The sequence below is a fragment of the Phoca vitulina genome, unplaced genomic scaffold (assembly GCF_004348235.1).
Source record: "Phoca vitulina isolate PV1807 unplaced genomic scaffold, GSC_HSeal_1.0 scaffold18, whole genome shotgun sequence".
In the NCBI taxonomy this organism is placed as follows: Eukaryota; Metazoa; Chordata; class Mammalia; order Carnivora; family Phocidae; genus Phoca; species Phoca vitulina.
Window position 1 is genome coordinate 22,555,869 of NW_022589721.1, and position 13,310 is coordinate 22,569,178.

Sequence of the window (13,310 nt, forward strand, 5' to 3'; positions counted from 1 at the left end):
TAACAAAACAATTCATGCATTTATTCCTACAACATCCTGTTCTCCTTCAGACGTGGGCATTATGCTCATCATGACTCTGCTTGGAAATTATTGTGAAAGTGATTTCCATGTCATGAACTATCATTATTGACAAGGGGCAAAATTGTACCCAAGGTTCTTTCTGTCTCTAGATCCTGGCTGTGTAACAATGCTTCTTCCAAATAATTGTAATTTCCCCCTTCAGCTATGTATGTATGTTTGTAAGATTGTAAGTGAAATAAAATATTATCCATAAATAGTATTATGTCATCAATTCCAAGAAAAAAAAAGCACTATAGCAAAATGATCTGGAAAAAAGAAAACTCTGAAAGTTATTTTTCCCTCATCTATTAAAAGATGGGGTGGACTAGTTGGTTTCTGAGGTCCTTTCTAGCATTAATATGATGTTCTTGGATTCTATGGGAGTTGTAGACAATTGTGGACAGCAGATGTGCAATATAATTGCCTCAATAGGGTATTTGTCTTTCACTGACTCTTTGGGAAATGGTGGGCATGTATTTTGTTTGTTGTTATGACTGGAAAATCTGAGCAATAATTATAGTAACATCCACAGAATTTCCCCTGTGGTGTAAAATACAGATAAGACTCTTATAATATTATCCCTTGGTAAGTGGTATTCATGATGGCTGGAAATCTCTATGTGGCTCACTGAGATTGGGACTGTGCTTCTTGTCATCTGGCTCTACTTGTCTGTGGGATGCCCAGGCCTTGGGGTTGGTTCCAACAATCAATTCATTCATCCATCTGACAAATATTGATTAAGCACCAGCCAAGTGCTGAGCATTATGCTAAGGACTGGGGACATAGGATGAGTAAGAGCTTGCAGTCAGAAGGGAACACACATATGCAGTGCATTCTGTATCGGGTGCCTAGAGTGTGCTTGGCTCTTGACCAACAGAGACAAATAAGAATGAAAAAAATAAGAACAGACACGTGTGTTCAAGTTCTGAGGTTACTAAGCCATGATATCTAGGGTCCAGAGACTTCCTAGAGGAGATGGCATTTATTTGGAGAGCAGAGTAAGGGATTACCTAATAGCTAAGAAGACGGCCATCTCAGGTAGTTAGAACAGTATTCCTCAAATTACAGGGGCATGAAGCACATGGTGTAGTGAGCGAGTTGCAGGTTGCTGGGATGGCCTCAGTGTTTAGAGGCTTGAATGAGCCTCCTATGCCCATCTAAGACATCTGGAGGGACACAGAGAGCCACTGAAAGATTGTGGCAGGAGAACGACAAAGCTGCTCTTCTGCAACTCAACATGGATACAATTGGTGTGAGCATCGGTAAGAATAACAGCAAATATTGATTGAAGGCTGCCCATAAACCAAGTACTGCTTTAAACACTGTGCATGTTTTATCTCATTTCAATGTTACAATACTCACAGAGTAGGTAGTATTAATGTCCCCAGGTTACAGATGAGGAGATGGAGGCACAGAGAAGGCAAGCGGACAGACATCACAGAGTAATTGAGCAGAAGGGTCAGGAATTGAATCCAGGCAGTCTGAATTCAGAATCCTGTCCTCTATTATAGTTTGTTTATTACATTCTAAACTTTGAAAAATTGGGCAACGAAACACATGTGGAGAAGTGCACAGATCATAAATATACAGTTCAATATAGTATAATATGGGTCATCAAATTGTGGCTCACAGGCCAATTTCAGGCTGCCATCTGTTATTGTAAACAAGGTTTTATTAGAATACAGCAATACCTGTCATTTACGATCTGTCAGTAGCTGCTTTTGAACTTCAATGGCAGAGTTGAGTGGTCAAGACAGATGCATATGGCTCCCAAATCTTAAAATATTTCCTATATGAACCTTTACAGAAAAAATATCTGTGAATCCCTGTGTTATCACACTGTGAGCATGGCTACCACCCAGGTCCAGAAATAGAACATACCCAATGCCCAGAAGGCCCTGACATGCTCCTTCCCGACCACAGCTCCTTCTCCTACCTAATGATAACCCCCTCTACTTCTCACACTGTGGATTGGATTTGCCTGTTTTCAACTTTATGTGAATGCAGTTATACTGTATGTGAGCTCTGCCATCTCAATTTCTGGGCTATGCTGGGGTGCTTAGCATAAGACCACAAAAAAATGGGAAGCCAGTCTCATTTGCCCTGAGCACTCAGTAGGTGAGTATCTAGGAGAAAAGGCACACTGGCCCATGCCTTGCTTCTTCTGGGAAAAGGACATTTGGGGTTCACCATTTTCTGGTCCCAAGTTGAATTGTGCCTCTTTTTGACTACCTCTACAAGTTTTTTATTGCTTCTCTAACAAACTACCACAAATTTAGTATTTCAAACAATATGGAATTTATTTTCTTCTGGTTCTCAAGGTCAGAAGTCCAAAAGGATCTCACTGGGCTAAAATAAATGTCAGTAGGATCGTGTTCCTCTGGACACTCCTTGATTCCCATTCTACACACTCTCCCCGGATGATGCCTGTTACTTTCATGACCTTATTTACGGTCTCTGTGCCGATGACTTGCAAATCTCTACCTCCTCCACCTCCCTTCTGACCTTGAGACCTGCATCTCCAACTCCTTGACTGCCTGTCTGACATCTTCTCTTGAATGCCCCCACACACCTTGAACCCACACACCTGCACTGACAGGACTTCCAGAGTTTATCCAGCTCCCAGACTGGCACCACTTTCTACCTAATTGCTGAAAGCTGATTTCCTAAAACTCTTTCTGGATTTTTATCTCTTATTTAACCTCTAAATTCAGTCATTTATCTCATTCTGTCCATTCTGTATCCTTAGTGCTTTCTGGGTATATCCACGTCTCAGCATCTCCACTGTGATGGCTCTAGGTCAGACTTCCTGATTTTTGTCTAGATCACTCTGCCTATATCCCAGCCATGGTCTTGCCCCTTCCACATGGTAGCCAAAATGGTTTATCTAAAGCAAAATCTAATCCTCTCTTTTCCCCATAGAGTTAACCCTTCGAAGACAGGTTTGTGCCTTGTTCACTATCATGCTCCTGACCCCTAGCAGAGCACCTGTAACAGGAAACTCTCAATAAATACATGTTAGTTAATTGCAACTCTGACCTATCCATCTGATGCAGGCTCTTCTTCCACATCCTCCCACCTCGTTGGACTTACTCTGATTCTAAAATCCTCTATCCTGACCTGGGATTCCCTTCTCCTTTTTCTCACCTCTGTGATTCAAGAGCATCTTCTTTCCAAGAGTGATCTCTACCTTAATCACAGTGCCTGGTCTATAGCAGATTTCTAATGTATGTTTGATGAATTAATGAATGCTTACACGAATAAAGGAATAGAGTCACGAGGTTATCAGGGATCATTTCCCAGAATCCGCAAACATGCTCAGCCTATTTGTATCATCCAATTGAATATTGTATGGCAGGAAATGAACAGCTGATTTGGGCCAGGAGGGACTACGAAAGGTTATCTGGTCCAGTCCCCTGACTCAAGGCAACATTTCTCAAAGTATGGCAAGTCCTATAAGATACTCTAGGAATTCAGTGAACTAGGCCACAATTCACCTTCTGTTGGGGACTGACATTGCATCGTAGCATACTGAAGAAGAAACAACTCGACAGTAAAAAGAACTCCTCAACTTTTACCCTTTGAGTTTTTACTTTTACCCTACTGTTTCTCAAACAGAGGTGCCATGGGGCCCTTTCTTTCTGGTAATAGTTACTGACATCCTGCAGATCCAGTGCCCCAGTTGATATACCGTGGGCACTTGTCAGCCTAAACAAACCTTGACTTTTTGTGTGACTCAACTTTTACAAGGTGAAGAGAATTTATTTCAATGAATATTCTGCCTGCTGTATGAGCTGATTGTGTTCAGAGGAACCTGAAAATGACATATTTTTTTTAACCTGCCAGAGCAGAAGCAGGTTTTAATGTTCCCTTTGTCAAAGTAAGCTTTGCCTTTAGTTGGAGGGGAGGAAGAAAACCCAGGTAATTATATAGTGATGGGGACTGTTCTTTTTTCTCCCATTGAGTACCAATGTCAGTCTTCTCGAACAAAGGTGCTATTGAAATTGTGAATCATAAAATTGATTTTTCCAACTTCTGGGCACCAGCTGGGCTCAGTAAGAAAGGGTCTCTAGTACAGAGTAAGGCATTTTTAGCCAGAGGTACCTTATTGTGTCCTTCAAGGACTTCATACAGCTATTCTGCATGCCATTTGTTCGTTCCACAAACATACATAGAGCCTCCATTCTGGTAGGTGCTGGCAATATCCAGATTAACAAAACTCACTTGTGGCCACCCTGAGTGAGTAAAGATGGAATAAACTCATATGCCATTCTTCTCCTCCATTTTTAAGGCACTCAGTATGGACCAATAACCATGCTAGGTGCTTTCATTGTCTTTTTTTTTTTTTCTTTTCAGAATATAAGACTTTATTATCCTCTTTAATTTAAGGTAGAACTACATCAGTCTAGATCAATTTCTTTAGCAAGACTACAAATCTCAAGAATCTTCCATTCTACTTCCTTATGCTTTTCTCTGTTTTTCAAATGCATAATGTATTAAACAGGATTAAGTGTGGCTATTAGAAGAGTGACTTAAGAGACAATCTATTTCTCTCACATCAAAGCCAAAGGTAGGTAGTGGCAGTTCCTTCTCTGCCCGAATAGCAGCAGTCACAGGTTTGGAAGGACATTCACACTCACAGGACCAATAGGCCTTATGGGACTGAACCCAGTACCAGACTCACTTAACTTCATAGGAAACAGCACAGCAGTGGGAGGCTTGTTTCAACAGGAGGTTTTACTCTGGTGCCCAACTGTCAGTTCAGGTGTAAGGACATAAGATCATTTGGATGGGTGCAGAAGCCATGCTGGCTTAGAACCTTCAGGCTTCCCAAGAACCAACATCTCTTGAAATAGCCATGACAGTAGCTTTCAGGAATCTTTTTAATAAGAAACACAGTCCTTGGGGTGCCTGGCTGGCTCAGTCAGTAGAGCAGGCAACTCTTGATCTCAGTGTTGTGAGTCTAAGCCCCACGCTGGGCATGGAGCTCACCCAAAAATACAAACAACCAACCAAACAAAAAATACACAGTGCTTAAGTAAGTCCAAAGTCCGTATTTTCCAAAGGGCATTTATAGCTGTTGTAGTCTTCTTGGTCTAGACACAGTTTACCAATAAGGGGTCTTTTTTTTTTTTTTTAAGTAGGCTCCATACACAGTGTGGAGCCCAATGCAGAGCCTGAACTCACGACCCTGAGATCAAGACCTGAGCTGAGATCAAGAGTCAGACACTTAACCAACTAAGCCACCCAGGTGCCCCAATAAGGTGTCATTTTTAATCACAAACAATATTACCTGACTTCACAGTTGACATTCTATTATTATCTTCTCTAGCATAAAATCCAGAGAAACAGTGCCAAAGGGTAAACTTGAAGTCATTTCACCAGTGAGAGAAAGAAAGGGTTTTATTATTAACCTTTTTTATTCTTGGCAGTCCAGGGTAGCATCATATCAGGATCCAATCTTCTATCTTGTTGCTCTGTTACTCATGGCTCCTATTTCCAAGGTCTCTTTACAGTCCAAAAAGCCTGCTGAAGCTCTAGCCACCACATCCATGTTCCAGCAGGAAAAAAAGAGATCAACGGGCCCATCTCCCTTTATGCTTTAAAGTTTAAGCAAACTTTCCAGAAGCATCCACCACTCAACACTTATAATTCCATGTCACTGGCCAGAACTTAGTCATATGGCCACATACATAATATATACACATATATGGGCACATGGCTAATGTGAATAAATCTGGGATTGTTACAAAATAAAAAAGAAAGAACATGTAATTAGCAAGATGGGTCAGAGATAGGATGATGGAAGAAGCAAGAGATTTACTGGCTTTGAAGAGAAGAGGGCCATAAGCCAAGGAATGTAGGCAGCCTCTAGAAGCTGGAAATGGCCATCAGATGACAGCAAGAAAATGGGACACTGATGCTTCAAAGTGTCAGTGTTGGCAAAGAATTGAAATCTGTCAACAACCAAATGAACAAGGAAACAGAGTCTCTTCCACCCCCAACCTCCAGAAAAGAATGAAGTCCTGCCAAACCCTTGATTTTAGCCTGGCCCATGTCAGACAGCTAACTTACAAAGCTGTAAGATAATACACTTGTGTCATTTTAAGCCATCAAGTTTGCAGTAATTTGTGATGACTGCAATAAAAAAACTTATACACTTACCTTAATAAAACTTCCAATTTAAAGGACTTATCAGAGAAAGGTCTCTATAGTCATTTATACCGGATTTTTAAAAATTCAGTTCATATCGGGTCCTTAATGATGGGTATATTAAACTATGTTATAATCAGAAATGCATGTATAACCAACAAAACTAATAAAATAGTGAACAACTGAAAGTTACACGGTCAGTTATTTTATATAAAAACTCCAAAAAGTTTGTTACTAGTTATAACGAGAAATATTTCATCTAAGAGTGATTTCCAAGGCAATATCTGGAGTTTCCATAAAAAAACAGAACCTTCCATCTCAGAAGAAGGGATATCAAGAAGAGGACCAGAATTCTCTACTTCCAAGTTCAGTGATTCACCCTGTTCATTACTCAGGTTTGAATTATTTTTCCTTTGAATCTCTTGCTCTTCCAACTCCAAAGATTTATCTGAAGCTGGAGCTACAATGGTGTCATCTTCATTTTCACACGGAAAGCTACAAATCATGTTGGGTCTATAGGAGAAATCGTTGTCCTTGATTTGCAGGCATTTCACACCACCTATGCTTTCTTCTCCTTCTTTCTTTTCTGTCAAAAAAGTTCTTGTCATGCTGAGCTATAATTGCATGGCATTTATATTTTAGTATTGTTTTATTACTGCCTTCTGCATCACCATGTTCAACATTTGCTTCAAATGTAACATAGGTTCCACAAGTGTCTTCATACTCTCCAGCAAGGACATAGCTGCCCACTTGTAGAATGGGCCTCTCACATCAGGGAAATCCAAATCAAAACCTCAATGAGATACCACCTCACACCAGTCAGAATGGCTAAAATTAACAAGTCAGGAAACGACAGATGTTGGTGGGGATGCGGAGAAAGGGGAACCCTCCTACACTGTTGGTGGGAATGCAAGCTGGTGCAGCCACTCTGGAAAACAGTATGGAGGTTCCTCAAAAAGTTGAAAATAGAGCTACCATATGATCCAGCAATTGCACTACTGGGTATTTACCCCAAAGATACAAATGTAGGGATTCAAAGGGGTACATGCACCCCAATGTTTATAGCAGCAATGTCCACAATAGCCAAACTGTGGAAAGAGCCAAGATGTCCATCGACAGATGAATGGATAAAGAAGAGGTGGTATATATATACAATGGAATACTATGCAGCCATCAAAAGGAATGAAATCTTGCCATTTGCAACGATGTGGATGGAACTGGAGGGTATTATGCTGAGCGAAATAAGTCAATCAGAGAAAGACATGTATCATATGATCTCACTGATATGAGGAATTCTTAATCTCAGGAAACAAATTGAGGGTTGTTGGAGTGGTGGGGGGTGAGAGGGATGGGGTGGCTGGGTGATAGACACTGGGGAGGCTATGTGCTATGGTGAGCACTGTGAATTGTGCAAGACTGTTGAATCACAGATCTGTACCTCTGAAACAAATAATACATTATATGTTTAAAAAAAACAAAAAGAAGAAGATAGCAGGAGGGGAAAAATGAAGGGGGGGAATCGGAGGGGGAGACGAACCATGAGAGACGATGGACTCTGAGAAACAAACTGAGGGTTCTAGAGGGGAGGGGGGTGGGAAGATGAGTTAGCCTGGTGATGGGTATTAAAGAGGGCACGTTCTGCATGGAGCACTGGGTGTTATATGCAAACAATGAATCATGGAACACTACATCAAAAACTAATGATGTAATGTATGGTGATTAACAGAACATAATAAAAAAATTTAAAAAAAGAATATAAGGAAATGGATGAAAAAAAAAAAAAAGAATGGGCGTCTCAGTGTCAAGTCCCCTAATCTTGTATTTATTTTCACATTTTGATAGAAAGTCTGATTCAATAACTCTGGACAATTCCATCAGAACCAACTGCTCTACTTCTTCTTCTTCCTCTTTCCTGTCCTGCTGGATCCACTCTCAGTTGCCACCATGATTCCACAACATTTTCATTGTCTTGATAAATCCTTAAAGTTACCTGGGAGATGGTTATCACAACCACATTATAATTCCAGAAACTGAGGCTAAGGGACTGAGTCACATGCCACAGTTAGTAAGGGATGGTGTCAAAGTTTGAACCAGGCATGTCCCCTCCATGGCTCATTGCTCTCACAATTGGACAACGTGATGTCATTGGTGGAAAGTTTAAAGGTTAAACTTTTGCTAAAGGTCAAGGGTGAGCTGGTATAAAACAAACAGCCACCAAGTACGGCGTGCCTGTTTTTTAGGAGCTATCACTCAGCTGCAGCAGCAGCAGAGAAACTTTTCCATCCTATCTCAGACCTCATGCAAATTCCCTCACAGAACATTGGCTTTGTGAAGAATTACATTTCCTGCTGCAGTGATTAGATAGACAGGCTCCTTTAAGTCCTATCAGCCAGAACTTAGCCCTGTGTTTTGCTGGTAAATCTTTGAATACACTCTTCATGCCAGCTTTCTCCCTCTTTGCAGTGGGATAATAATGCAAGGCTCTGTGTCTTTCATTCACTTCCATCTACATCATTTCCTTTGAAATGTACCTATTTCCCTGTTAGCAAGACAGGTGGTACTACCCTGGTTTGTGAGTGATAGAACTGAGGACCAGAAGAGCCCAAGGCCATGGTTCAAGGTCATACAGGTTAGCACCCCATAAAAACTTCCATCCATCCTAGTACTGACAAATGGTATGATATACTTTTCTGTGTATCTGTCTCTTTTCCTCACGGCAGAGTACCTTGAGGGCAGAAGCTATGTCTTCCACCTGTATTTTTCTAAGGTATAGCCAAGAGTCTGGAGCATATCAATGTGTAACACATTTAAAAAGTAGGTCCTTGAATGGAATCTGGGATTCCGATTACTCCTGAATGTTTACCTCCAGCCCTCAACACACCTTGCAACTCAAGACATATCTAAATGCCAACTTGTTATCTCTACATGCATGCTGCAGGCATCACAAGAATAATGTGACTAAAGCAGAACTCTTTATTTCTCACTACAAACCTGCTCTCCCTGGGTTTTGCCATCCCATTAAGTAGCTTCATAGTGTTGTACACCAGAAACTGAGTTATCCTTGATCTTTTTGACTTTTTTTTTTCTTTTGTCTACTTTTCAGGCCTAATTGGTCACCAAGTCCTCTGGACTTTATATTCAGAACGCATCCAGAATTGTCCACTTCTTCCAGCTCCCTGGTCTTTACCCCAGTCCAAGCCACCATCTTCTCTTATCTGAGCCATCACAAATACTGTCCCCACTGGTTCTCTTCCACTCATGTCCTCTTGCAATTCATTCCCCAGGAAGCACTCAGGGTGATCTTTTAAAAAGAAAAATAAGACCAAATCACTCTTCCACTTAAGACTCTTTGCTGGTTTTCTTGTCATTGAAACAAAGAAATAAACAGACAAATTCAAACTTCTTTCCTTGGTTTGCAAAACCCCCTGTGATCTGATTGTACCACTCCTGTGACTCTATTCATTACCTCTCTCCTTGTGTTCTCCATGTTCCAGCCATGCTAACTTGCTTGATATTCCTTTGACTTTCCAAGTTCACTCAAGCTGAAAGGCATTTGCACTGGCTATTCCCTTGGTCTGGAGTGACTTGTCTCTTCATCCTGTTTACATGGCTGGTTTCTTCCTGTCATTCAAACCTCAGCCTACATGTGACCTCTTCAGAGAGGCCAGCCCCGACCACCCATTTTAGGCAGCCACATATCTACTCTCTCTCAAATTATCTTATCTTAAGTCTCTCTTTGGACAACATCTATTCTGATCTGAAATTCTTCTTGTTGTTTCTTTTGTCTGTTTCTCCCTCTAGCTTTCTACCCTCTGGATTATAAACTCCAGGAGAACAGGAATCCTCTTGTCCTTTTCAATGCTATGTCCCTTATATAGTGCCTGAAATATAGCTTGAGTCCCATGTATATTTATGCAATGGCTCTCAGAGGTGTCACTTCACACTGTATAGTGATTGTTGGTGCTTTCTGCAGGGTGGATGGTCAAGGATTAGAAGGCTGTCTAAATTAATTCTTGAACAGCCTGGAATGAGCTATGTTTTTATACCTTGTTTTTCAGAGGAGTCAACTGATGCTCAGAGAGGTTGAGCAAGTTGCTTATGGTTAATAGTTCATCATGACTAATTAGACCTGGAAGGTGAGGGAAAGAAAGGAATCAAGGATAATTCAGATTTCTGGTATGAGAAAACATGCCACTCTCTCCTAAGATGGGAAAATCTGGGTGAAAACAGGTTTTCAAAGGGAAATCTAGAGTTCTCCTTTGGCCATGTTATTCTTGTAGTGCCCAAAGACGCCTTCTTCCTAATGAGAGGGTCAAGATTTGAGCTCCTGTTCTGAGCCCCAAATGTCATGCTGTCTTCCCCAACAGTGTTTTGAACTTTCACAGTCTCTTTCCTTCCCTGCAACTGGGGTGCTCCATCTAAGTGATTTTCCATCCAACTTACAGAGGTGGTGGGCCATGCATTTCTGCAGTCTTGAGATAAGGAAGATAATATTCCAACTGGGAAGTGTAAGTGATACCTCTTAAAAGGAGGCCAAGGAGGCAGTTTGCTTTGTATGTTGATGACTGATAAGTGGGGCCTTTGAAGGTTTGGGGGAAGAAGTGAATTTCATGGTCAGAATGGGGAGGAGGGAAAGCACAGGAAGGGCAACCTTTGCCTACAGCCAGGTCTGTGATAATAATGTTACCCCCTTACGTGGACAGGGCTTTACAGTTTCCAAAGTATTTCACATTGCTTATCATTCATGAACCTCTCAACAACCTGCAACATGGGATGTTTATTCCTGATAAACAAAAGAGGGAACTGAGGATCAATAGTATTAAGTAGTTGTCCAAGGTTATAGAGTTACAAGTGAGATGAGGCAGACCTCGAAAGCTGGTTGTCCAAGTAACATCCAGGTTCCACATGCCACCCTTCCCAAAGAAACCCTGTGGCCCTTCATCTCCATCCCCACGTGGAAGACCCTATCCCTCTCTCCCTTCTACTTGCCTCTATATTTTGTCCACTTCAGTTCTGAAGTTCATTGTCCTGCCAGACTAGCTGAAAAGCTGAGTTTATTATGCTCTGGGGCGTCTGTTGAAGAATTAGCTATCAGTCAGTTTCAGGAAGGTTATTGAGAAAGAACAAAACAGTGGGGGTAGTCGGGAAGATGTGTGTTGCTTGATGGTACTCATAGATCTGTTTCTTGTGCTTGAGGTCAATGTTTCTCAAACTTTAATGAGTTAGAGAATTATGTGGAGAGCTTATTAAAATCCAGATTACTGGGTCCCATCTACCAGAGATGTTGATTGAGAAGATCTCAGGGGTAGAACCCAAGAATCTGCATTTCTACATAATGCTGATGATGCTGGTCCAAAGACCACTTTGAGCAGCACTGCTCTAAAGCAGCTGCACCTGCTTGCCCTCCTTGGCAAAGTCCAGCTGAGGGAGATAATCTCAGGTGGTGTTGATAGAAGTATCTATTGATACAATCTCTCGGAGGCGGGGGGAGCAATTGGCAACTCCAAATTCTGAAAAGTGTGTTTTGACCAACAGTTCCACTTCTGGGAAATTTATCTTAAAGGAGTAATTAAGAATATAAGCAAAAATTTAGGTGCTATGTGCCAGGCATTTTTTAGAAGCCCAATAAATCTTTGTAGAATGATTTGAAGGAGAAGATGCTCATTACCGAAGCGTTTATAATGGGGAAAAATTGGAAGCAATCTAAATGTACAAATGTCAAAAAGGATTGATTGATGACCTTAACATACCTATTCTCAGTTGGAAACCAGGTTCCTTTAAAATATTAGAAAGGATCATGACAATATAGGATATGTGAAAACAATTAGCATGACTTCATTTTGTTACATATTTTCAAAAACAATAGTGATATCAGTTAATTCATGTTGTGATGAATGGTGTTTTTCTGCTTTTTTTCATGATAAACATGTATCAGTTGCATCACAAAATAAAACTTGTCTAAAATCAGCATAAAAGTGTAATTCTTTGAGAGCTCAATTCTCTGATTCAGGACTTTTTCCTGGATCTGCCATCTTGGAGAAAGCAGGAATTTTTAGATTGGAGGGAGGAATGTTCTTTGCCTTTGAAGAGGCTGTTGCAAACCCAGTTAATGGAAACCAGATGTGTTTGAACCTCGGCTTTCCGGCTGGGTTGCTCTTTATCTTGGAGCCCACCCTTAACTCTGGCATGAGCTATCCTTTCCTGTGGAGCTGATGTGCAAGGCTGGTTTTTAGTGGAGGTGAGCACCTTAGAGATGTAAACATTAACTGGATTGGGGCATTATTTTGAAGTCACCTTGGGCAAATTGTATACATCTCCTTTGAAACTTTTAAATTAGTCAGTCAGTATTAACCAGCAATGATTGTTAGATCAACATTTCAGTGGACGTGATTGATTGCTGTTTGATAATTTAAAAAATAGCAAGAACACTGGTATCTGCTTTCTGCATGAAAAGAAATGTTACCACTGATAATCTCTATAGCAGATATGATGCTATAAGCATGAAACTTTACTCATCTGGACTGTTAAAATGAACGACATTGCCTATGCTTGGCTGAATTGTGGGTTAATCCTCTTTCCATTTTGCAAGTATTTTCATGAAATAGGTATTGACTTTCTAATCACTCACTAAAAATGTAATAAAATAGGAACTAGTTAAGAAAGATGTTGCTAGAGGGGAAGAGGCAATTCAGTAGGTGGGAAATTTAGAATTTAGAGATGGGCATGTAGAACCTGGCAGTAATCTGTGTGATTATTGATAAATTGCTTCAGGGATCTGCCTTCATTTCTAAATTTTTGACTTGTGTGGATTTTGAAGTCAGACATTTAAGTTAGTGTTATGTTTATCAGCTGTGTAACCTGTGGGGGGGGCAGAGGGGGGGAGGAAATCCTCCATCTTTTTGGATTGCAGTTACCTTGTTGCAAAAAAGACAACCTAGATCCTCACATTAAATAGGTCCTGCTCAATACATGTTTGTTGTGGTAATGATGCTGATGGTTAATACCGAATCTCAGCAAATCTTCCACCTATGCACAGATTCGACCCTATTCGCTAAGCCAGAGAGTGAAAATGCATTTATACTCATTAGTTTTATTAT

General features: G+C 40.8%; 1 protein-coding gene across 1 annotated transcript; it reads right to left on the reverse strand.

The window, feature by feature from the left end:
* Nucleotides 1-6,419: 6,419 nt before the first annotated feature.
* LOC116639590 (general transcription factor 3C polypeptide 6-like) lies at nucleotides 6,420-9,473 on the reverse strand. Its single transcript, XM_032416103.1, is given in 4 exon segments — nucleotides 6,420-6,828; nucleotides 6,830-6,976; nucleotides 8,006-8,144; nucleotides 9,401-9,473. Coding segments are annotated over 4 exon segments (768 nt in total).
* Nucleotides 9,474-13,310: the final 3,837 nt, after the last annotated feature.